The sequence below is a fragment of the Prionailurus viverrinus genome, chromosome B1 (genome assembly GCF_022837055.1).
Source record: "Prionailurus viverrinus isolate Anna chromosome B1, UM_Priviv_1.0, whole genome shotgun sequence".
In the NCBI taxonomy this organism is placed as follows: Eukaryota; Metazoa; Chordata; class Mammalia; order Carnivora; family Felidae; genus Prionailurus; species Prionailurus viverrinus.
This window is the reverse complement of record NC_062564.1, coordinates 49,203,694-49,230,202: the sequence shown is the minus strand read 5'-3', so window position 1 is coordinate 49,230,202 and position 26,509 is coordinate 49,203,694. Positions and strand designations below refer to the sequence as shown.

At 38.6% G+C, this 26,509-nt stretch overlaps 2 protein-coding genes across 3 annotated transcripts in view; one reads left to right on the top strand and one right to left on the bottom strand.

Annotated features, from left to right (window-relative positions):
- Positions 1 to 24,124, bottom strand: part of ESCO2 (establishment of sister chromatid cohesion N-acetyltransferase 2) — a 29,571-nt gene extending 5,447 nt beyond the window's left edge. Inside the window, exons 1-9 of one of the 2 annotated variants that reach the window (XM_047857555.1) lie at positions 23,864 to 24,124; positions 22,786 to 22,854; positions 20,296 to 21,109; positions 12,312 to 12,405; positions 8,610 to 8,667; positions 4,863 to 4,986; positions 3,953 to 4,084; positions 2,743 to 2,832; positions 1,968 to 2,111 (exon numbers count right to left, since the gene is read on the bottom strand). In XM_047857555.1, the coding sequence (XP_047713511.1) occupies positions 1,968 to 2,111; positions 2,743 to 2,832; positions 3,953 to 4,084; positions 4,863 to 4,986; positions 8,610 to 8,667; positions 12,312 to 12,405; positions 20,296 to 21,109; positions 22,786 to 22,838 (1,509 nt within the window). In that variant the 5' untranslated portion in view covers positions 22,839 to 22,854; positions 23,864 to 24,124. Of the gene's footprint in view, positions 1 to 1,967; positions 2,112 to 2,742; positions 2,833 to 3,952; positions 4,085 to 4,862; positions 4,987 to 8,609; positions 8,668 to 12,311; positions 12,406 to 20,295; positions 21,110 to 22,785; positions 22,855 to 23,710; positions 23,748 to 23,863 lie in introns of those variants that run through there. The other variant, XM_047857556.1, reaches the window with a different exon arrangement.
- A 1,385-nt stretch (positions 24,125 to 25,509) lies between these two features.
- Positions 25,510 to 26,509, top strand: part of CCDC25 (coiled-coil domain containing 25) — a 39,712-nt gene continuing 38,712 nt past the window's right edge. The window contains exon 1 of the mRNA XM_047855962.1: positions 25,510 to 25,633. Coding sequence (XP_047711918.1) covers positions 25,606 to 25,633 — 28 coding nt within the window. The 5' untranslated portion in view covers positions 25,510 to 25,605. The remainder of the gene's footprint in view (positions 25,634 to 26,509) is intronic.

Below are 26,509 nucleotides of genomic sequence, written 5' to 3'. Positions count from 1 at the left end.
TGCCCTTGACGTCTGTCCAAGTTGTTGCATATATCAACAGTTTGTTCCTTTTTATTGCTGACTAATATTCCATTGAATGGATGTACCAGTTTGAGTGATCATTCACCTACTGAAGAACAGTTTCTTTGTTTCTAGGCTTTGACCACTACCAAAAAAGCTGCTATAAACTTTCAGGAATGGGCTTTTGTGTAGAGTAGGTTTTAATTTCTCTGGGATAACCAGAAGTAGGACTGCTAGGTCATATAAATGTAGGATTAGTTTTTTAAGAAACCGTCAAACATTTTGTAGTCCAAACATTTTATGTTCTCTCCAACAATATCTAAAAGATCTAGTTTTTCCTGCAGCCTTGCCAGCATTTGATATTGTCACTATTTTTTATCTTTTTTTTGAGAGACAGAGAGGAAGAGAGAGAATCTTAAGCAGGTTCCACACTCAGCGTGGAGTCCAATATGGGGCTCCATCCCATAACCCTGAGATTGTGACAAGAGCCAAAATCAAGAGTCAGACACTCAACCGACTGAGCCACCCAGGTGCCTTGTCACTATTTTTTAATATAGCTGCTCTGATAGGTGGGTACTTAAGTTTTAACTACCATCAAGAAAACACTGCTCTTGAAATACGAAAAAGTAGAAGAGAATATATGTTATTTAGCTATATTTGCTTATTATCACTAAATAAATAGTCTACTTCTTTAGAATAAAAGGCCAAATTGACTACTAATACAAACCAGCTGCTTTTCTCTCCAGCTTCTGATAAACACACGAGGGACACTATATTGTGTGTGTGTGTGTGTGTGTGTGCGTGTATACATATATATATATATATGTATATATGTATGTATATGTATATGTATATATGGTGAAAAAAGAGAAAATAAGGAAGAGTAATAAAGATAGTAGAAATGAGGGGAGAAAGGGAACCACTTACACAAAGGTAAAAAATTTATGCTAGTATCATTTTGAGATGTATTGAGAAATCAAATATTTTTAAAAGGAAGGAGACCTAAGTGTGGGATCCTATAAAGTCAGGTAAAAAGAACACGTCTGAACTATAATTCTCCTTAGCTAAAGATTATACTATAAGCTCCTTGAAGGCAAAAACTCTCTCTATTCTAGAAAAAAAAGCTGGCAACCTTTTTCTGTAAAGGGCCAAGTTATAAATATTTTAGGTTCACTGGGCCATGTGATCTGTTATACCTGTTACAAAAACAACCAGATAATATGGAAATAAATTAGCATATCTCTGTTCTAATGAAACTTTATAAAACAAGTGGTGGGCCACACATGGCCCAGGCGCTGAAGTTTGCCAACTCCTCTTCCAGAACATTGCTCATTAGTACCTAAAATAGATTCTAATTAAGGGACAATAATTATTTTGCCAAATATATTAACCTGCACTAAGCCACATCCTCAATATCTGGGCTCTACAGATTTGCTTATTTAAAATCACTAGTCCAGGTATGGAAATGACTACATGAACACAGGACAGACTTACTAATCCTGCTTTTTATATATGGCAAAATACCAAATATAATAGAAATAAATGACTTCAATTATCTATATGGTCCAGGATACTTTAGCAGGGGAAAATGTCATCAATGGTAGCATTTTTTTATTATTATTATTTTTTAAGTGTATTTATTTTAAGAGAGAGAGAGAGAGAGAGAGAGAGAGAGAGAAAGAAGGAGGGAGGGAGGGAGGGAGGGAATGAGCAGGGGTGGGGCAGAGAGAGGAGAGACAGAATCCCAAGCAGGCTCCACACTGTCAGCGCAGAGCCCAGAGCGGGGCTTGAACTCACAAACCACGAGATCATGACCCGAGCCAAAACCAAGAGTTGGACACTTAGCCAACTGAGCCACCCAGGCACCCCATCAATGGTAGCATTCTTAACTGCTTATTGAAGTCTTCACCCAATTACTTTATTTTGCTCACACATTATGCCAATAATTTAAAAGACATATACCACACCTGTTTGATGGGCTCTGCAATTAAACACCCAACTACTCTCTTTTCATCAGATATGAAGAGAAGAGTCTTGGTTTTGTTTGGACATCTGGGAACAACTTGGTGGAAGCCCAATTCGTTATCAACAAGTTCCTGGACATCTTCTACCTAATGATGTTAAAAAACAAAAGAGATTAATTTGTTTTAAAAAGAACAGAAACTATATATACATTTATGTACAGAAAATGTGTACCTTTTACTTCTATTTCCTAAATTTGCACACCCCCAAAATTATTTTACTACTGATGCATGTATCTGCCACTTTGAAAACAGAGTTTGAAAATCCTATTTTAAAGAGCACTTTCAGCAGAAAGAAATGCAGATGCCTAGGGGGAGTAAGGGGTGGGAAGTGCCAAAACAGATTTTATTTCAGCTTTATTCAATGTGCACTGAATACATCCAGCCCATGAGACACGCAGTAACAACATAAGAGAGAGACTCTGGGGTCATTAATTTCTCAATACTGAAAAATTTAGTTTATCTTTCACAAGTGAAGACGAAGGTAAAAGATAAGCAATAGAGCCTTATCTTTTCTCTTAAATCTTTGACTGTCACTTCATCTTGTAATTCTAAATTTAGTTTTGTATAAACCACTATGAATTTGACGCCTACATGAAAACCAGAATCACCAGAATGAATTAGCTATCAGCAAAGGGGTTTTACACTTCAACATGGGTTGAATTCTTGGTGAGAGGAGAGGGAGTAGGAGAAGAAGGATTAAGAAACTAATGTTCCATACCTTTCTGATAGCATAACTCGGATCATGTGGCAGGACCAACAAAATTTTCCCATCCCAAAACTGTGCTACTATACGTTCTTTTTTCCAGCCCTGACGAAAGAAAAAAAACTCAGTTTAATCTGAAGAGAGAGAAAACACACACACACACACACACACACACACACACACACACACACACAACCATTAAACAATTTGGTCTAGAGAGGACAAAAAGATGAACAATGAATGATGCGAAAAAGGACAAAATCTGACTAAAGGAATGTGGGAAGGGAAGTAAAAGATGCCTGAAATAAAGTACCTGTCCTCAAGAGACTGACTGACACCCTACATGCTGGGAGACATTTATATTATCTACTATAAAATAATGGAAAGTCAATTAAGAGGACTTCATAAGAATATAGAGAAAAAATGATGAATTATTAGGAGTGGGAAGGTAGAAGAGGGCTAGGATAAGCAGAGGTTTAATAAACCACACTAAAAATATTATAGAAAAAAAAAAGAAATGCATTTGAATAACTGGTAGAACATAAAGGACAACAGGATGCATTATACTAGAAAGGTGCTTGATGAAAAGGTGGAACCTCTCCTTTCAGAAAAGAAAAAGCCTGGAGAAATCACAGAAAAGCGGTTTTTCTAACCCTATCTACAAAGAATACTCCTACTAACGTGAGGAGGTATGGGGAAGTAGGGTCTCCTCAAGTCTTTGAGTTTTATATCCTAATTGTGCAGCTCCGCTCAAAAGGCTAGAATTAAGGATGAAGGGTGTTCACTCAACCTAGAACAACACTTATATCAGGATAGAAAGTCTGATATGGCACTTTTATTAAAAGTTAGCTTTTGGGGCGCCTGGGTGGCTCAGTCAGTTAAACATCTAACTTTGGCTCAGGTCATGATCTCGCAGTTCATGGGTTCAAGCCCCATGTTGGGCTCCGTGCTGACAGCTCAGAGCCTGGAGTCTGATTCGATTCTGTGTCTCCCTCTCTCTCTCTGTCCCTCCCATGCTGACACTCTGTTTTTCAAACATAAATAAATGTTAAAAAAGAAAAATTTTTTGAAGTTAGCTTTTAAGTACCATCAGCCTCAAATATTAAGACAACAAAACTGTAGATGATATTTAAAGATACAGATCTTCCAATATTTAAGCAAAAGAAATGTACCTTTTAAAGCAGTTTTACTTTTAGAACAAATTGAAAGACTGTTTTTGACTTACTGTATATTTGATCCCCTCCAGAAATCTGTGGTGATGCTGGACATGTTGCATTTCATCCTCAGGGTTGGATGCGGTGTAGATCATGCCACAGGACTTACACATGGTGGCTCCAAAATGTTTCTGACCTGCGTCCTGTAATTGGGAAAAGAACAAGTCCATCTAAACACATCACAAATAGCTCTATATTTAGTTCATGTAACCATTCATTCAAATTTCTCCCTATTTTTCTTTTATGCTGGCACAAGTGAAATACTAAATGAAAGTCTGGTTACTATGTCCCCTCCCTCCACCTCCTAAACAAAATGGAATGAGAACAGACCTAAAAATGCAATAAACTGATGCAAGAAGTGAAATGGTCTCTTTGATGGTATAAAAAAAAAAATCAAGATTCTTTCGCTTGACCCATAGTTCTAAGAAGGAATCAAATAAAATCATAAAGATAATGGCTAAGATGAACAATAGAGCATAATTATTAAGCTCTTAAGTGAAGAGACCTGAAAAAGCCTTGTTTCAAAGAGGCAGGGCAAAAATCTCAGGACTTGTATATTCATTATATAGTGTTTTTCCTTAAGTGATTAGGAATATTAAAATTCTTTGCCCCAAAAGTTGATAAAAAATAAATACAGTACATAATAAAAGTTCAGAAAAGCACAGATAAATTCATAAATATAGAAAAGGCAGGAATATTCACTGTCATGGCTTATTAACTTCCATTCTATCTCATAACACATTGCCCAACACTATCAGTTTGAAAATCTATTTGACTAGTTTAAATGCTACCACTACAACAAAGCTGGCATATACACAACTCAGAATGTCTATAAACCATGTTAACTCTGCTAAGACAACATGTCTGCCTTCATGTTCTACATGAGAGCCACATACAGGAGGAGTTTTTAAATTTACTCACAATGATGAGCTGGTCTTTTGTTTCTTTATTTGCATCTCTAGTATTAGTACTTTTCTGTGTATTGATCTGTTTCAAGAGGTTAGCAGATATGATGGATCCCACAGAAGACTGTTCAACTAAAGATCTTTGAAATAAAAGTTAATAAACATTATTTAATAAATTGAAATGTCTGAGAAATTACGATGAAAACAGCTATGTCTATAACATTTGCAGAGCACCTTGCAATTTTTAATGCCTTCTATTGACAATACCTTAATGAAGCAATAGGGCTCAGAACAATGAGAAACCGGAGGCCCACTCAGAGAGGATCAGTAACTTACTCAAGGTAACCAGTAAAGAATAGCAGTTGACTTAACTATTAAAAAGTGATTTTATTTTTTTATTTTTTGCTTTACCGAATTTTAGGGCAATGCTTACCCTAAGCATAAAGAAATCCCTGTAACGCCACAGCAAATAAGAAGATTCTATTCTTGAATCTCACAGTTCCACAGGAAGTCAGCAACCAGTATATTATATCCAACAACTGTATACTTGGGCAGTGAGTGAGGTTAATATATTCACTTGTCCTCACACCTAAAGCATCACCCCACTAGTTTCAAACTTAGGAAAAAAATATTTTGGCTGGATAGATGTTGTTGAGGCAACTTGTTCCAATTAGGAAAGAATGTGGGGACTGGCCTAAAGAGGTGGTAAATCGGAGGCTCTTGGGCCAAATACAGATATGTTTTGATTGGCTTACAGTGTTTAAAACTGTGGATTAGGGGCGCCTGGGTGGCTTGGTCGGTTAAGCATCCGACTTCGGTTCAGGTCATGATCTCACGGTCCGTGAGTTCAAGCCCCGCATCGGGCTCTGTGCTGACAGCTCAGAGCCTGGAGCCTGTTTCAGATTGTGTCTCCTTCTCTCTCTGCCCCTCCCCTGTTCATGCTCTGTCTCTCTCTGTCTCAAAAATAAATAAACATTAAAAAAAAATTAAAAAAAAAAACAACTGTGGATTAGCTACCAATATTTTAAAATTTAGAGATCTCACTTAAAAATATGTATTTCCAATATTGGGAGAGACACTGTAAGATCACCAGACCATTATGTCTTCAAAGAATGTAACTAACACAATGCATGCTCTTTTATTTGAGGTATGCATTCCCCATTTGGCTCCAATCTCCACCTAATCTCTATAGGCCCTGAGTTTGTAACCCAAGTCTTATAATAAAAGGACCTTTGTTTTCCAAGGACCAAAGGAATAAAAATCTGTGGAGAGTAGAGGTAAAAAATAAAAGTAAGGAGCGCCTGGGTGGTGCAGTCGGTTAAGCGTCCGACTTCAGCCAGGTCACGATCTCGCGGTCAGTGAGTTCGAGCCCCACGTCGGGCTCTGAGCTGATGGCTCAGAGCCTGGAGCCTGTTTCCGATTCTGTGTCTCCCTCTCTCTCTGCCCCTCGCCCATTCATGCTCTGTCTCTCTCTGTCCCAAAAATAAATAAACGTTGAAAAAAAAAAAATTAAAAAAAAAAAAAAAAAAAAAAGGCAAGGAAAAAAACCAGGTGACCAAAGCAAGAGATTCAGAGAAAACTCACAAGAAAAAAAAAAAAAAAAAAAACTAGAAAAATAAGTGTCCAGTGTTTTTTAAGCTAAGCCAAACTATCCTGTCATTTGACAGTAAGAAATTTATTTTACATTATGACCAATATAGATACACATATAAAACTAAAACCAGAAAGTTTTACTAAATAACTTACTGTTAATAAATAACTGTGAGAGATGCATTATTCCATTAAAAAAAAATGCTGGACGTGACGCTCTTGAACTGCTTTGACAAACCACTAATGGTACGTGCCCGTAACACAAAACACACTCTCTAGGCTGCTTGACTCGTGCCGTTTATACAACCTTTGCTGAGTAACTCCGCAATTCCCATCCCTGCATGTATGACCACAATCTCTTTATTTCTATCTTAGCAATTTTAACATTTTATTATAATGCCTGTTCTCCTCTAATCATAACTTCCATGATAGGACCATGTGTTATTTATTTTCACATCTCCAAAACTCAGTATAATAGTTCAATATCATATAGCACTCTATAAATGTTTGCTAAATGAGTGAATAAACAAAAAATGAATGTGAGACAATGAACCTGGAGAATCTGTAATTTGCCTAAAGTAAAAGTCATAGATTAAACCACAAGTGATTGACGAGATCTGACCTTTTGGGTCCTACATAAAGAGAAATTTCAAACAATCCAACCAATAGTATTCTCATATCTCCTTAGGCTAGATTAATTAGTTTATACACTTATATCAGCTAATTGTGGTAGATTTCAATCCTCAATAAATAGTCATGAAAGAAGACATAGATGAAAAAACAGAAAGGTGCAAAAAACTAGGAACATGGCCTTTAAAGAGGGAAAGTTGCTACCCAACCCAATTTCTGAGGTGATGGAGGTACCCTAAAAGTAGAACTCAGCTAGAAAGTTCCTTGCTCAATACTTACAGTTATTTATCATCAAGGGGGGACAGAAGTAACAAAACTACTTAGGAAGATGTTAAGACCATAAGATACTTCTTTGCCAGAGCTTTCTAGCCTATCATTCTCACATTCATGCTTCTCCCCTTCCCAGTCTTAGCTTTGACTAGCATAGTGGCAGCTTCAGCCAGGATTTTTTTTTTTATGAAATTTATTGTCAAATTGGTTTCCATACAACACCCAGTGCTCATCCCAACAGGTGCCCTCCTCAATATCCATCACCCACCCACCCCTCCCTCCCACCCCCATCAACCCTCAGTTTGTTCTCAGTTTTTAGGAGTCTCTTATGTTTTGCCTCCCTCCCTCTCTAACCATTTTTTTTCTTCCCCTCCCCCATGGTCTTCTGTTAAGTTTCTCAGGATCCACATAGGAGTGAAAACATATGGAATCTGTCCTTCTCTGTATGACTTATTTCACTTAGCATAAGACTCTCCAGTTCCATCCATGTTGCTACAAAAGGCCATATTTCATTCTTTCTCATTGCCACGTAGTATTCCATTGTGTATATAAACCACAATTTCTTTATCCATTTGTCAATTGATGGACATTTAGGCTCTTTCCATAATTTAGCTATTGTTGAGAGTGTTGCTATAAACATTGGGGTACAAGTGCCCCTATGCATCAGTACTCCTGTATCCCTTTTCAGCCAAGATTTCTAACAGCACTAAAGCTGCTGTAAGTTACTCACTCCTCTGGCCAGTTTCCTAGTCTATAAAATGGGGTAACACTGGTACCTACATCATGAGGTTGTAAATGCTCATTAAACATGAACTATCATTAATATATTATCACCCAGGAAAGGCAATACAGCTGAATGGGCTTTAATTCAGATACGGATTCTAGTTGTGGCTGCTAAGAGCTGTTGCTTCTAAGAGATGTGAATTACTATCAGCTTCCTCAGCTGAAAATGGAATTATTAATAGTATCGATCTTCTGGGCTGTTCTAAGAATCAAGTGAAATAATGGATATAAACTATTTATTATGGGTCAGGTACTGTATAAAAATGTTAGCAATTATTATCACTCAAACCCATAAAGATATTTCCCTTCTCTTAACTCTTAGGTTCTTATGAAGTTTCTAGGAGAGGGCCTGATTTCATCTTATTCTCAATATCCCCTTATTGGGGAGGAAAAAAAAAATACTCTCCAAATTACATAGTGCAAGAAAGAAAGATACCCAGAAGGACTCAATTAAATAAACCTTAAACATTAAAATAAGAGCAATCCTTACCTTTTTGTATTGACTGAAGACACACTGAAGATCGGGTAGACAACAGAATCAGGAGAAACTGGATGGGGAAAAAAATGACAGTAATTTTGTATTATAAAATAAACTCAAAGCTTTAAATCATAAACTTTAAATGTTAATAACACCTAAATACTGAAATCACTTGATTTCAAGACTTAACAAATAATCAAGACAGTATGGTCTAGATCAATGGAACAAAATAGAGAGCCCCAACCATACCCACGCACATACAGTCAACTGATTCTTGACAGAAAAAAAGTAATTAAATGGAGAAAAGAGAGTCGACAGATGTGCTGGAACAATTGGACAGTCATATGCAAAAAAAAAAAAACCCAACAACACTCTTCTATAGAAATTAACTCACCATGGGTCACAGATCTATTTGTAAAATGTAAAACTATATAACTTCTAGAAGAAAATGTGAGCGAAAACTCCACAACTTGGGTTTGGATATGTTTTTACATGTAACACCAAAAGCACAGTACATGAAAGAAAATATTAAGTTGAACTTTATAAATTTGAACATCAGCCATGATGTTGAGGGATCCCAGGATGGAATGCACACTGTGACGAATGAATCTAACTGTATTAGAATAGGGTGGCATGACCGCGATGAAGGAGGTAGGGGAAGAATGGGCAGCTGACCTAAATATCTTTATCAAACTGTGTTTTAACTAGAAATTATAAGGCTAAAGACAAAAGGACTATAAATAATAGACTCTAACTGGTAAATATTTCTCACAGGAGTATGAATTAACAATTCTGAAACTATTGTGCAGGTGTACTGGGACTGAACAATTAAGTGGGTGGGTAATGAATAGTGGAAAAGTTTTTCCCTGTCTAAGGGAAGCCATGGATAAACAAGAAAGGATGGGATAAACCCTGTTGTATTGGATTAGAGACCGGGACAGCAAATTTGAACTTACGTTTATTTAGTATATGTACAGATGGAGAGATACAGAAACAATTATAGATGTGTGCATACACGGTATGCATACGTATATTTCCTAGCTCTGTTTGCTGAGAAGGCCTAGAAGCAGTAACATTCCAGAGCAGTGAGCACACTAACTCCAGATCTTGGTTTATAAATAGAAGTCTAACAGAACACACAAGTTTCCTGGGAGAAATGGCTGATTCTAGGACTGGGGCAGAGAAAATACAACATGAGGCTGGAATACCCTGTAGTGCCAGAAAATAAAGAAGTGCTCAAAAGAAACAAAAGGACAAGGCATGCCAAAGAGAATGACTTGAAAAGATGTCCCATTGGTAAAAACTAGAACAATGTGAACAACAGAATAAATAATGTAGTATTGGATTACAACCCAAAATATAAAATATTCATGAGTCCATACTGTTAAGTGTCCATGACTCCATTTACTTCAAGATGGAGGAAACAATTAGGAGAAAAGAGACAACACTTCTTTACATAAGAATTCCAAATAATATATGTGACTATCTCCACTCCCCAGAAGATGGAGCCTAATCCTCTTCATGAAAGGATGGGCTAGACTTGGTGACTTACTTCCAAAGAACAGAGTATGGAAAAGGAGTAAGAGTGACTTTACAGTAGAGAAATCTGACAAACTTGACCTTGACCAAGTGATGTCACATGGACATCTGTAATGTCATATGGACATCAGTACCCCCAATCCAGTGTGGTGAGAAGGGTACTTCACGTCAGGGGCATTCTTTCCCCAAACCCATTAACTCCATTCTATTGATGAGAAAAGATCAGACAAACCAAGATTCAGGGCCATGATACAGGATAACTGGCCAGTACTCAAGAATGTCAAAATCATGAAAAACATGGAACAAGGAAAAGACTGAGAAAATGTCACAGACCAAAGGACACTATGGAGACATAACTAAAGGCGATATGGTCCCTGGACTGGATTGTAGAACAGAAAGAGGGCATTAATGGAAAACTGCTGAACTCCAAATAAAGTCTAGAGCTTAGTTAATAGTAATGTACTGGTATCAGTCTCTTAGTTTTCACAAAAGTACAATGTTGATATTAGATAGTAACAATGGGGGAAATGAGGGGAGTAATATACAGGAACTCTCTGTACTGTCTTTATAACTTTTCTATAAATCTAAAATTATTACAAAATAAAAATCCTATTAAAAAAAAAAGACCAAAGTTAAAATAGTAGTTGTTTAGAGAAAAATATGGGATAAGCGGGCTACTGAGTAAAAAGCAAACTTTTAACTTTGCATTGAAAAATAGAGCTCATTCTCTAGAAACAAAGCCAAGACAGGTCTGATCTGCTGTGGGTTAGTTACTTAACCTAAGTCTGTTTCCTCTTCTACAAAATGGGCATACAAACCCATTTCCTAAGGTTGTGAGAAATGATAAACTGTAATTATTGTTACAATCCTTTACCATTTGTACACTACCTTTATGAATTTTGCCATATCCTTGTGCCACCTGTATTATCTTTTGTTCATGAAATGTTTTTCTTTAAATGGACTTTAGTATACTGACATAAATCTATTTTCATTTTTTTTTCACTTTTTTTTATTTTTTGAGAGAGAAAGAGAGAAAGAGAAATCCCAAGTAGGCTCTGCACTCTCAGCACAGAGCCCGATGTGCTGACCCATGAACTCTGATCATGACCTGAACCAAAGTCAAGAGCTGGTTGCTTAACCATCTGAGCCACCCAGGCACCCCTAAAATAAATTTATTTTAAAAGCAAACTTTATTAACTACTGTAAAGAGAAAGCCACTATTGTTCTGTTACACGTTCTATTAGGTCAGTAATAGCACAACCCATAGGAAACATAACACATACTAACACTTAGCACTGCCTGGTACATATTCAGCACCTAGTAAATAATAGTTATTAACAGTGTATCTCAGAATTATCATTATGAACAATCCTTCTCTATATATCATTAGGTCCTCTTAAGGGCTATTGCTCCAGACTATGCTCTTTGTTTTATCTGTTTTCTTCCTGTGAACTGCAGTTTTCTCACTGTAATCAATATATATACACTCCAAGAATTTTAATTTATTTTCAAACTTACAGCTATAACCAACAAAGTAAAGTTATCCAGAATCTGGTTGGTAAGTAGAATGTTAACCTCTGTGTATGTTCATAGTTTAGTAAATACTGTTTAATTGAACAATGACATTACAAGTTAGTAATGGGATTTCAGAACTAAGAGAAATTTAAAAATGAAGACTAGAGATCTCATCCCTAGACCACATAGTTAATTAGTGGCAGACCTAGACAAAATCCCAAGGTTCCTGATGCCCAAGTGTCCTTTTGATGGCTTCATAAATTATGCTTACTTACAGTAGAGTTTTGATGATGAATATATAACATAAATTGTTTTTACTCCTTTCTATTATTTTGGGTAAAAGACAGGTAGAGTAGGTGTAATGAAAAGACCAAGTTCTAGGGAGCTTAAGTACCCTGGCTACATCCCATAGACCAATTATTCATCAGTATTTTGTCATAAATTCCAGCCTAAGGTCTCCTTACCTTCCTTGTTTTCAAACTGCACTACATTGCTTACTACAGAAAACAGTGTCACTGAGATAAACATAAAGATACAAATAGAAGCACACATACTGAATAAAAAAAAAAAACATTATTGTACAGAATTCCATATCGACACATGTAATGAATTATTATTGTAAGTAAATTAACTCATTTTGAGAAGTTTTATCTTACTTACCCGCCTTGTTTTCACTGAGAGAATCTTCTGAAGGAAAACATTTATTTTCATTAGGTTTACATTCTCTTGAAGAAACTACTCCACCTGATGAATCCTGAAAATGAATAGGGAAAATTAAAAAAAAACTCTAATTCTTAACGATTTTCTATTTCATGAACAGATCCCCACAGATCTATTTCTAAAACAAAATATCTAGTTTATTACAAATTACACTTTTTAACTGACTTTAAATCCTCAACTTTCAGACTATTTTAAGGATAATTTCCCCTATATTTATGAAATGTACATAATAGAGTGTGCATATTTAATTCTGTCAAAACATCTATTTCCTGATAGAGATAATAGGATGAAGACTACATAACATTCCTCCTATGATAAGTAAAAAAAAAAAAAAAAAAAAGAACAAAAAAAACCCAAACAATTAGTAAAAATGGCAAAAATTTCCCCAGCAGCCACCAAATTGGAAGGGACAACCTTCTGTCATAAGCTTTAAAAACAGGCAGCCAAGGAAAGAAAAAGAACATTCTGGACTAGCTGGAGAGGCTTCTAAATCCCACTTGCTGGGCAATAGCAGGGCAGTGGGAAAGACAAAGGGGAAAAGGGGAAAGCATTCTGAAATATTTCACTAACACTACTAATTTGGTGAGACTTAAGAGAATATACAGCTTGGGAGGAAAGGAAAAAAAAACCAAACTTTTGATTAAAAAAGAACTCCTGGGGCGCCTGGGTGGCTCAGTTGGTTGGGTGTCCAACTTCGGCTCAGGTCATGATCTCACAGCTTGGGGGTTTGAGCCCCACGGCGGGCTCTGTGCTGACAGCTCAGAGCCTGGAGCCTGCTTCGGATTCTGTGTCTCTCTCTCTGCCCCTCTCCGCTCACATTCTGTCTCTGTCTCTCTCTCTCTCAGAAATAAGTAAACATTAAAAAAAAAAAAAAAAAAAGAACTCCTATTCAAGACCATTACATCTCAGCAGAGATGGGACAACGCATCAGTTTGCCATTTCTCAGGGCTCCATGAGTTGGGGAAAGGTGATATACCCTCTAATGAAAAGAGGAATCATCCTTAGCTAGGAGAGATGAATACTAGTAGTGGGTGTTTAACAAAATCTTAAGAATCTTCAGCAGAGTGGGGTGCCTAGGTGGCTCAGTTGGTTAAGTGTCCAACTCTTGATTTCAGCTCAGGTGATGATCTCACAGTTGGCTGAGTTTGAGCCCCGCATCGGGCTCTGCAATGACAGTGTGGAGCCTGCTTGGGATTTTCTCTCTCCCTCTCTCTCTGTCCCTCCCCCATTTGTGCTCTCTCAAAATGAATAAACTTAAAAAAAAAAAATCTTGAGCTGAGCTCAGTTCCACAAATGTAAGATAATCAAAGCCTAGGTTCTCAAAAATTACTGAAAACTAGACAGAACCCAGTACCTAGCCTGTGAAAATGAAGTTTAAAAAAGAAAGTGAGAAGAGAGTGTTGCAGAGAATTCATCATGTCACTGTATAAAGACCGTATCTTCATCACCAAATAGAGAGAAAACTAACTAGGAGATGAATGGATGGAAATGCAGACAGCACCCCCCCCCCCACCACTTTGTTTTGCTAAACTAAGAATTTTAGTGCAAATTGTACATTTAAAAAAAATTGACGTGCATTTATGTGAAGTGCAGATATATCAGTTTTGATAAACTTATACACTCATATCACCAAAACTCCAATCAAGACACAGGGGTGTTTTTTGGTAGAAAAAAATATGAAGAATGAATAAAATCGGAGCATCATGGCTTAGCCAGCAAGAACATACTCCATTTAACAATATACTTGGCAATACTTGATAAGCAGGCAGAAATATTTAGTAGGGATTGCAAACTTAAATGCCTACAAGGACAGCAGGTAAGTGAAATTGATTCATAGCAAAACTGGACTGATCTAAATACATACACACACGTTGATTTAGTGGAGCTCATACCTGTCAAATGGTAGCCTGATAATCTGTCCCAAGAGTTTGCTATAGAGGAATGAAAGCTTAGCTTGGTCAGAATTCCATTTTTCATGATACATCAGACTTCAACTTTCATGAAACACCATTTCTTTAGAATGCTGGCTCAATTTTTTGTTGTTGTTGTTGTTGTTAAACATTATGTAAGCCTAGCAAAATACCCACGTGCTGGATGTGGCCTACTGGCCACCAATTTATAATTTTTGCTACTGAGACTTGAAATTTAGGTGACTACAAGAGGTAGCAACTGGGGTTGAATTTGAGAGGAGGCAATAAGAACGATAATGAGAGGAGGTGGTGAAGAGGGAAAGGACTGTAGAGAGTTTGAACTGCTCAATAAATAAGCCTCAGAATGTACTGAACAGCATGTGAAAACCTATCATTTCTCTAGCTGCATAGGTTGTGACGAGTATAAACAAGTCACCACAGACATGCAAGCCCCAAACTGGGAGACAGCCTTTCTTAAAGTCTCAATTGCTTTCTGCCCCAGGTACCTGGGCGGGGGGACTTTCCTCTGGTAAGATTACTGATAAGGGGTCACTAATAGAAAGTGTCAGACCCGCATGGTCTGTTAGGGTAGCCACCAGTCACAAGTAGCTAAGAAGAATTTGCAACATGGCTAGTTCCAACTGGGATATGCTGCAAGTGAAAATAAACATGGGCTTGAAAGACTTAGTACCAAAAACAGAATTTAAAATATCTCACTAATCACTCACTCTAAACATCAATGGATTCAATGCTCCAATCAAAAGACATAGGGTAACAGAATGGATAAGAAAACAAGATCCATCTATATGCTGTTTACAAGAGACCCACTTCAGACCTAAAGACAATTTCAGATTGAAAATAAGGGGATGGAGAACCATCTATCATGCTAATGGTCAACAAAAGAAAGCTGGAGTAGCCATACTTATATCAGACAATCTAGACTTTGAAATAAAGACGGTATCAAGAGATGCAGAAGGGCATTATATCATAATCAAGGGGTCTATCCACCAAGAAGACCTAACAATTGTAAACATTCATGGGCCAAATGTGAAAGCATCCAACTATGTAAGTCAATTAATCACAAACATAAAGAAACTCATCGATAGTAATACCATCATAGTAGGAGACTTCAACACCCCACTCACAGCAATGGACAGATCATCTAAAAAAAAAAATCAACAAGGAAACAATGGCTTTGAATGACACACTGGACCAGATGGACTTACAGATATATTCAGAACATTTCATCCTAAAGCAGCAGAATATATATTCTTCTCCAGTGCACATGGAATGTTCTCCAGAATAGACCATATACTGGGACACAAATCAGCCCTAAGTACAAAATGATCAAGATCATACCGTGCATATTTTCAGACCACAACGTTATGAGACTTGAAATCAACCACAAGAAAAAATTTGGAAAGGTAACAAATACTTGGAGACTGAAGAACATCCTACTAAAGAATGAATGGGCTAACCAAGCAGTTAAAGAGGAAATTAAAAAGTATATGGAAGTCAATGAAAATGATAACACCACAACCCAAAACCCCTGGGACGCAGCAAAGGCGGTCATAAGAGGAAAGTATATAGCAATCCAGGCCTTCCTAAAGAAGGAAGAAAGATCTCAGATACACAACCTAACTTTACGCCTTAAGGAGCTGGAAAAAGAACAGCAAATAAAACCCCAAACCAGCAGAAGACAGGAAATAATAAAGATTAGAGCAGAAATTAATGCTATCGAAACCCCCCCCAAAAAAAAACTGTAGAACAGATCAATGACCAGAAGCTGGTTCTTTGAAAGAATTAACAAAACTGATAAACCACTAGCCAGTTTGATCAAAAAGAAAAAGGAAAGAACCCAAATAAATAAAATCAAGAATGAAAGAGGAGAGATGACCACCAACACAACAGAAATAAAAAACAATAATAAGAGAATATTATGAGCAATTATATGCCAATAAAATGGGTAATCTGGAAGAAATGGACAAATTCCTAGAAATATATACACTACCAAAACTGAAACAGGAAGAAATAGAAAATTTGAACAGACCCATAATCAGTAAGGAAATCGAATTCATAATCAAAAATCTGCCAAAAAACAAAAGTCCAGGGCCAGATGGCTTTCCAGAGGAATTCTACCAAACATTTAAGGAAGAGTTAACACCTATTCTCTTGAAACTGTTCAAAAAAAAAGAAATGGAAGGAAAACTTCCAAACTCTTTCTATGAAGCCAGCATTACCTTGATTCCAAAACCAGATAGAGACCACACTAAAAAGGAGAACTATAGACCAATTTCTCTGATGAACATGGATGCAAAAATCCTCAACAAGATATTAGCCAACCAGATCCAACAATACATTAAAAAAATTATTCACCATGACCACGGGGCGCCTGGGTGGCGCAGTCAGTTAAGCGTCCGACTTCAGCCAGGTCACGATCTCGTGGTCCGTGAGTTCGAGCCCCGCGTCGGGCTCTGGGCTGATGGCTCGGAGCCTGGAGCCTGTTTCCGATTCTGTGTCTCCCTCTCTCTCTGCCCCTCGCCTGTTCATGCTCTGTCTCTCTCTGTCCCAAAAATAAATAAACGTTGAAAAAAAAAATTAAAAAAAAAAAAAATTATTCACCATGACCAAACGGGATTTATACCTGTGATGCAGGGCTGGTTCAATATCCACAAAACAATTAACGTGATTCATCACATCAATAAAAGAAAGGACAAGAATCATATGATCCTCTCAACAGACGCAGAGAAAGCATTTGACAAAATACAGCATCCTTTCTTGATAAAAACCCTCAAGAAAGTAGGGATAGAAGCAGCATACCTCGAGATCATAAAAGCCATATATGAACGACCCAATGCTAATATCATCCTCAATGGGGAAAAACTGAGAGCTTTCCCCCTAAGGTCAGGAACAAGACAGGGATGTCCACTCTCGTCACTGTTTTTCAACATAGTATTGGAAGTCTTAGCCTCTGTAATCAGACAACACAAAGAAATAAAAGGCATCCAAATCGGCCAGGAGGAGGTCAAACTTTCACTCTTCGCAGATGACATGATACTCTATATGGAAAACCCAAAAGATTCCACCAAAAAACTGCTAGAATTGATTCATGAATTCAGCAAAGTTGCAGGATATAAAATCAATGCACAGAAATCAGTTGCATTCCTATACACCAACAATGAAGCAACAGAAAGAGAAATCAAGGAACTGATCCCATTTACAGTTGCACAAAAAACCATAAAATACCTAGGAATAAATCTAACCAAAGAGGTGAAAAATCTATACACTGAAAACTATAGAAAGCTTATGAAAGAAATTGAAGAAGGCACAAAGAAACGGAAAAAGATTCCGTGCTCCTGGATAGGAAGAACAAATATTGTTAAAATGTCAATACTACCCAAAGCAATCTACATATTCAATGCAATCCCTATCAAAGTAACACCAGCATTCCTCACAGAGCTAGAAAAAATAATCCTAAAATTTGTATGGAACCAGAAAAGACCCCAAATAGCCAAAGCGATCTTGAAAAAGAAAACCAAAGCAGGAGGCATCACAATCCCAGACTTCAAGCTATACTACAAAGCTGTAATCATCAAGACAGTATGGTACTGGCACAAGAACAGACACTCAGATCAATGGAACAGAATAGAGAACCCAGAAATGGACCCACAAACATTTGGCCAACTCATCTTTGACAGAGCAGGAAAGAATATCCAAAGGAATAAAGACAGTCTCTTCAACAAGTGGTGCTGGGAAAACTGGAAAGTGACATGCAGAAGAATGAACCTGGACCACTTTCTTACACCATACACAAAAATAAACTCAAAATGGATAAAAGACCTAAATGTAAGACAGGAAACCATCAAAATCCTCAAGGAGAAAGCAGGCAAAAACCTCTTTGATCTTGCCCGCAGCAACTTCTTATTCAACACATCTCCAGAGGCAAGGGAAACAAAAGCAAAAATGAACTACTGGGACCTCATCAAAACAAAAAGCTTCTGCATAGTGAAGGAAACAATCAGCAAAACTAAAAGGCAACCAACAGAATGGGAGAAGATATTTGCAAACGACATATCAGATAAAGGGTTAGTATCCAAAATCTATAAAGAACTTATCAAACACAACACCCAAAAAACAAATAATCCAGTGATGAAATGGGCAAAAGACATGAATAGACACTTCTCCAAAGAAGACATCCAGATGGCCAACCAACACATGAAAAAATGCTCCACATCACTCATCATCAGGGAAATACAAATCAAAACCACATTGAGATACCACCTTATACCTGTCACAATGCTAACATTAACAACTCAGGGAACAACAGATGTTGGAGAGGATGTGGAGAAAGATCTCTTTTGCATTGCTGATGGCACTACCAGGCATTTATCCACGGGAGACAGGTGTGCTGTTTCAAAGGGACACATGCACCCCAATGTTTATAGCAGCACTATCAACAATAGACAAAGTATGGAAAAAGCCCAAATGTGCATCGATGGATGAATGGATAAAGAAGATGTGGTGTGTGTGTGTATATATATGTATATATATATATATATACACACCATATATGCATACACACACACCATATACATATATATACTATATATATGTACACACACACACACACACACACACACACACACACACACTGGAGTATTACTCGGCAATCAAAAAGAATGAAATCTTGCCATTTGCAACTACGTGGATGGAACTGGAGGGTATTATGCTAAGTGAAATTAGTCAGAGAAAGACAAAAATCATATGACTTCACTCATATGAGGACTTTAAGAGACAAAACATATGAACATAAGGGAAGGGAAACAAAAATCTTATAAAAATAGGGAGGGGGACAAAACAGAAGAGACTCATAAATACGGAGAACAAACTGGGGGTTACTGGAGGGGTTGTGGGAGGGGGGATGGGCTAAATGGGTAAGGGGCATTAAGGAATCTACTCCTGAAATCATTGTTTCAGTATATGCTAACTAATTTGGATGTAAATTTTAAAAAATTAAAAATAAAATTAAAAAAATACGTCACTAATCACTTGTTATGATTATATTGAAATGGTAACATTTAAAATATATTGGGTTAAACATTTTTCACCTTTTTTTCCCCCTAGAAAATTGTAAATTTGGTATCCTATTCCTAGGAAACAACACTAGTCCAGGCTGGCTGTGTCAAATATGAGGCAAGAACGAAAAAGCATAGAATGGCAACCATGAAAACATACTACATAAAATAAACCAAAACCCAACTATACATGAGCAGTGATCATCTCTAAGTAGTGGGCTTACATAAAAAATGTTTTTAATACTTTCTGTCTTCTCTAAATTTTATGGAGGGGCACCTGGGTGGCTTAGTCTGTTAAGCATCTGACATTGGCTCAGGTCATGATCTCACACTACATAGGTTCCAGTCCCACACTGGGCTCTGTGCTGACAGCTTGGAGCCTGGAGCCTGCTTCAGATTCTGTGTCTCCTTCTCTCTCTGCCCCCCTCCCCCCCATTCATGTTCCATCTTTCCCTCTTTCTCAAAAATAAACATTAAAAAAAATTTTTTTTGATTTAAATTTTGTGGAATAATCCAGTTCTTTAAATAACAAGCTGAAACAAACAAAAAACAATTATGTCCATATGCTGGAAATCCACTACCAAAGTTTTGTTATTTCTACATTCTAAAAACACCACCAAATAAAAATTGCTAAGCTTCTCTGGATTTTAGTAATAAGGGGATTTAGTGAAATGTATACCTTAATGCAAAAAATTGTAGGCTTCCTTAAGCCAAAAAAAGGAGAAAAGTCCCATCATTGCACCTGCCCTAAATTCTTTCTGGTGATTAAACTATATTATTCGGCTAATAAAAGCAGTCCTCTGGGCTGCAAAGACACCAAAATTTTGTTCAGCCATGTTATATATATATATATATATATATATATGGTATATTTGGTATATTGAAGTTTTTTCAGATAGCCAACTTAGTTTTTAAAGTGACATATTCGGTTTTCTTTACCTTTATTGATTTCTCTCCATTTTTACTTCTTGCACAAAGCAGTTCAACATTCGGTTCCTTTTCTAGTAACAAGCACTTTGGCACTTGCCTTTTCTCAAAACCTTTTCTTTTACGGATAGTCTCTACATCAGAATCGTCAATCACTTCTGATGGATTCTTTTGCGTGAGTTCCAGTAATGGCTTGTTTTCTGAAGACAATTTTCTAAGACAAGACTTTTTCCTAACAAAAAAGGCCGCTCCACCCTGGAGTGTAACTTGTGGTTTGACTTTTTGGCTTAGAACCCGAGGAGCATTCAGATTATTTTGAGCTGAGTAATAATTATTCTCTTTCTCCACAACTGGTTTATAGGCCACTCGATTTTGCTTGGATTTTTTAGAATTCTTTGATACAGGCTTGATACATTTATATTTTGGTTGATATTTAGAAGTTAAACACTTTTGTGGCTTTTTGTTTATCTTCTTGGAGCAGACTGTCACAATGGGAAAAGATTTATCTTCATTATTAGTTTTTAGACAAATGGATCTACTCTCTTTTATCAGCTTTCTTTCTAATGGATTCAGATACCACTGATCTTTGTTGTAAAAGGATACAGTAGACACAGCAGATTTAAATGGTGAACCTTGATTTGCAGATGCCAATCTGGATTTTTCAGTTGTTTTGAGTGGACTTGAAATGAAATGGCCTTGCTGAGAGCAAAGTACCTTTTCTTCATTATTATCAGTGCTTTGGGAAATGTATTTTTGATCAGGTGATGGAAATACGTTTTCAGCAAAGTCCAAAATTAATTTCTTTGATGGGATGTCTGATAATAGGCTATGAAAAGAAACAAAGTCCATTGATAAGTATCATTTTGCTTCAATTTAATGCCAATCTACTACTAAGTAATAAACAACTATACTGGTAGGTCATACTAAAAACAATCCTCTCTACCAAATAACCATGCATAAACATTGTCTATCAGTTTAACAATAGGATTCTCCGGGTACCTGGGTGGCCCAGTCAGCTGAGCATCTGACTCTTGATTTCGGTTCGGGTCATGATCCCAGGATCATGAGCTTAAGCCCCACATAGGACTCTTCGCTGAGCATGGAGCCTGCTTAAGATTCTCTCTCTCCCTCTGCCCCATTAAAAAAATACATACATACCCACATATGTAAATAAAAATAGGATTCTCAAATTTTGTCTTTACCAAAGCATTCAAATATCTTTCAAAAATAAGGTCCCAATTATGTTTGCAAAAACAAACACTGTTAACAAAGAAGATTTGGGGTGCCTGGGTGGCTCAGTTGGTTAAGAATCCAACTTTGACTCAGGGCACGATCTCACAGTTCACAAGTTCAAGCCCTGCATGGGGCTCTCTGGTGTCAGTGCAGAGCCTGCTTCAGATCCTCTGTCCCCTCTCTCTCTGCACCTCCCCCGCTTGCAGGCACATACCTGCACACATACTCTCTCTCTCAAAAATAATCTCAAAAAAAAAAAAAAAAAAAAGGATTTGATATCATGTGGGTATGTGTATGTGTATGTTTCAAAACCTATATCTAGGGGCGCCTGGGTGGCTCAGTCGGTTAAGTGGCCGACTTCAGCTCAGGTCATGATCTCATGGCTGGTGGGTTCGAGCCCTGTGTCAGGCTCTGTGCTGACAGCTCAGAGCCTGGAGCCTGCTTCAGATTCTCTGTCTCCCTCTCTCTCTGCCCCTCCCCCACTCACACCCTGTCTCTGTCTCTCTCTCAAAAATAAATAAACATTAAAAAACATTTTAAACCTACATCTAAATTGTGGCCATATACAAATTATAGCCCATAGAGTTATAGCTCACCTGACTTGACAGGCTACATGTCCCCTAAAATGATTAGTTATATGTAATAAACTGACCTCAAGCCTATTCTGTGGGAAGTAATTTATATCCTGTTAAGACATGTAGTAAGCACTGAGTGAGCAGACTTTCAAAGAATGCTCAAAGATGAATACTATATGAAAAACATTATGCTAGTTATTACATAAGAGAGCTGAGAGGAGCAAGGAAATAAAAGATTTGACACACATTTCCAAGTCATAGAAAACAGCTCTTTCTGATTCTCTCCAAAGGCACCAAATAATTAATTTTGAAAGCTTACAATAGTTCCAGACTAGAATTAGAATATACTATAGCGGGGGCGCCTCGGTGGCACAGTCGGTTAAGCGTTCGACTTCAGCTCGGTTTTAATCTGTAGGTTCGAGCCCTGCATCTGGCTCTGTGCTGACAGCGCAAAGCCTGGAGCCTGCTTCAGATTCTGTCTCCCTCTCTCTCTCTGCCCCCCCTCTACTCATGCTCTGTCTCACTCTCTCTCTTTCAAAAATAAACATTAAAAAAAAAAAAAGAATACACTATAGCCACAAGGAGCAGACAAGTGGAATAGTGGAAATTTTAAGAAATAGAAGAGAGAAGATAAGACAGACAAGAGGTCGGATTTTTCTTTTTTAAGAGTTTCTACCCATAAGATGAGACTCACTTGTCACAGCTCAAAGAACGCTGCTTCTTTTTTCTTGGAGTAAAAGCTGACATCTTCTTAACTGAACTCCTAAAATCAATAGGAAAATTATAATAACCAAATGTATCCAATTTGTATAAAAATCACCATATCAAAATTATACTTTAAGAGTCTGAAAAAGTTTTTAGATGGATGAGGGTATTTTAAAAAGCAAATCACTTTAATAAACATTTAAGCCATGGAGGTTAAAAAAAAAAAAAAAGGAAAACACTGCATCACAGTAACAATTAGGAACAAGAAATAAAAGAATTAGTACATCTGTTTCAGGCTGGAAAATAATCCTCCCAAGGAGGAAGTATTTTTTTAACCCCATTTCAGGGCACAGTTTCCTCTTTAATTAGCCTGATTAATTCACACCAAGTTAAAATATTCTGCGGGGATATCTTCCTGTGACTGCCCTCGCCAGACCCCACACTTCTTTAATATGCCATTTAAGGCATTTTCTTGCTCGCTTAACTGTCTTCCCCAACAGCCTGACTGTTAGTGAAGGCAGAGACCAGTTTCTAGCCTTTCCTTCAGAGTTCAGCAAGAAAACGAGTTTAGCATAATCCCCTCCCATTTTCCTGGCTGAGGAGCCTTGAGCAAGCCTCTTGTTTCCTGGTTTGTAAAATCCTCGGACCTCCTAAGGCTGCTGAAAATAAAATCATGCACGTTCATTCTCGAGCATGAGACAGCATGGTATGTTGGCTCAACAGAAGTTTTCCCCTCCCCTTCCTTCGGATCAGGTACGTTTAAAAAAGTATTACATAAGCATGTTCAAGGTTAAAAGGAAAACCAGGGTCTCTGGAACTCAAGGTCCAGCCGCGGCTTAAGAGAAGACTCTTCTGGGGCTGAATGAGAGAAGGCATGACAGAAAAGTGCGTCAGAAAGATGGAAACCCGGTGACCTCTAAGTGCGGAGAACCTGTGGGTGGCTTCGGTGTCCAGCAGCCAAGCCCTGAGCTAAAGCTCTTTGTCCTCGACATGCACCCCCACGTTCCACAGAATCTCCCGTTCTCTTCGGTCTTCCACCCCACGCCTCGGCCCGCCGCAGCACTCACCTGAACCTCAGAGCCGGCGACCTCCCTCCAGCGGAGCCAGTGTCTCCTCCACTGTATTCAAATTACCGCGCGCCCGTAAAGGCTGAAGCCTCTGCGTTCTGATTCGCCGCTTTTCAGACCTTCCAGAGGGCTGGCTCGGTGATTGGTCGCTCACTAGCGCTGGCCGGGTCGGTGCGAAAGGCGGTCTCCAAACATTCTCCCGCCCTTGGCAGGTGAAACTCTCTTTCCCCGCTGGGAATCCACGCCTTCCATAATCCCTTGCGGCAGCGCAGCGCTCCTTTCCTGAGGTCTTGTTTAGATGCATTCTGGGAAATGTAGTTTTCGGCAGAATAAAGGCACCCTCCTGAACTCCAGGTACATTCTGGCGTCGCTTGGCTTAGCATGTTTTTGCAAAGGCGTCTCCCCAAGATTTTCGAGGCAGTTATCTTCCACATTTAAAAGTTTGTCTTTAGCTTAACGTTTTTTTTATTGGTAATAACGTTAGATTTCTAGTTCATTTTTTTATTTTTCAACTTAAATTTAAAAAATTAAATCATGGCACTGAACATCTGTGATGTGCCAGGCAGTCTCACACGCTTTACGAGTTTTATTTCATTCACTTCTTGTCACAATCTGAGATATGTATTATCTTTCCCATTTTACTGAGAATAAAACTGAGGGCCTAGAAACAATTACTATTTATAGAATATAGCTTAGGTTCTTGCTTTGGGATGCCGTATGGTTCTTAAAGTACTCCTGGGTTGTCAGCTACTGTTATTATCTTTGGATCACTAACTCCTGGTACAGTCTTTGGCACATTCTTAGTTAAGTGATGCACTTCACTTAATAGACTATAGTCTGTTGGAATGAAGAGAAAAAAATCAGGTCAAAACTAACTGCTGGGGAGCTTTACGTGAGTACAATTATTCCAACTTGACAAAAGCAGTTAGATCTCGAGGTTCAGAGGTTTGGAATTTGCCCTATCACACACAGGTAATAGATGGGAGATCTCAGATTTAAAGGCAGAACAGTCCAAGAGTCCAAACCTCAATAAGCATATGCCTCTGGGGAATATCACTAACAAACCACTTTGGTTGAGCACTAAGTTCTAAACCCTTTACGCCTATTAACTTACTTAAACTTAGCAAGATAACCTATGTATTAGTTGGTCTATTCATCTCCATTTAGCAGATTAGGTAAGTGAAGCACAGTATGCTCAAGGAACGCCTTACAGGTGGCGGAACTAGAATGTGAAAGGTGGAGGAATTCGGGTTCATTTCCAAGTAAAATGAGCTTCCACTCAGTGTCAAGTACTGTGAATAGCACAGTGAACACCTGTGAAGAAGGCAAACGGTTTCTGCTGCCAGGGAACCCATAAGGCGGTGATGGGTGGCAGATACAACCAATACATAAGCCTCAAGATAAGACTGCCCACTCGGTGAAAGTTCTGCAAATATAGTCGGCCAAAGGTGTTTTTCTTTCAAGAAGTCAGAGTTTTCTCGCTGTGTCTTCCAACCACGAATTGCCCTAGCTCCATCTTTCCTTCTCAACCCCCAATAAAGCCTCTTAGCCCGCCTATAACTTCCTCCTCGCCAGGATTAAAGATGGCGCCGACGGGCTGGCGTTATGACGCGACCCGACGTCCGCCGGAAGTGAGCGAGGAGTTCCGGGGGACAGGCGGCCTCCGCGCTTCTGGTATCCTGGTATCTTGCGAGTTGAGTGCTGCTACTCCGCGCTGGAGTCGTTGTGCCGCCGCCGGGATCATGGTGTTCTACTTTACCAGCAGCAGCGGTGAGTGGGCGCCGTGACCTCCTCAGTCACAGCTCGACAACGGGGCTCCGAAGCCGGGACCCCCAGGCTGCTGTTCAGCCTGCACCTCGCCTAAAGCGCCCTAAAGCGCCTCCTCGTCACCGGGTGCTTCTTCCCGCCCCTTCTCGGTCCCCACTTGGGTCTGTCCCTGTCGTCCCCGTGTGCCCCTGACCACGGCCTGGGGGGAGGTAAATGGACCGTCACACCTGCTGTCTTTGCATTCGGAAGTTCTTTTCCTTCGGAGAGACCTCCTTTCGCTATCTGGAATTGGGCAGAGTTTGTGGGCTTCTTCACACCCCCATCCCAGGTCTCACCCTCACCTCCTTAGCCTTTATTCTGGCTGCGTCCTGGTAATTATCCACTTTGAGGGAGAAAGGAAATACCTGCCAAGAACTCTGCCTTACAGGAAGGGCACCGTACCGTTCTAGGATAGGGTGGTAGGGCTTGGAAGGCAACAGAAAACGATAAAAAGAGGCAGAGTTGATGTCCCAGATATCAAAAATTGATATGTGATAGTGTTTCTGAATTGTCTTTGGCTGACAAGAAAAGGGTGCTTTTAGTTTCCAGGAAATGGTATGGTCTGGACCTCGTTTTTCCTGCTTATGTTCTTCCCTTTGCCTGGTCAATCCCCAGTTAACTTCCTTTAGACAACTCTGGCCCATCTTTTTCAAATGCCTTTCCCGACCTAACTCCCCCCCCCCCCAGAGATTGCTTAGATAAACCTCTTTGGGGCACCCCACTAACACCGCATGTGTACCTTTGGCGTTGCTCTTATATAGTATTAAATGCTGTCTGCTTGATCTGGATAGAGTGTAAACTTCTTGAGGACAGGGGCAGGATCTCCTTATCTTGTTTCCC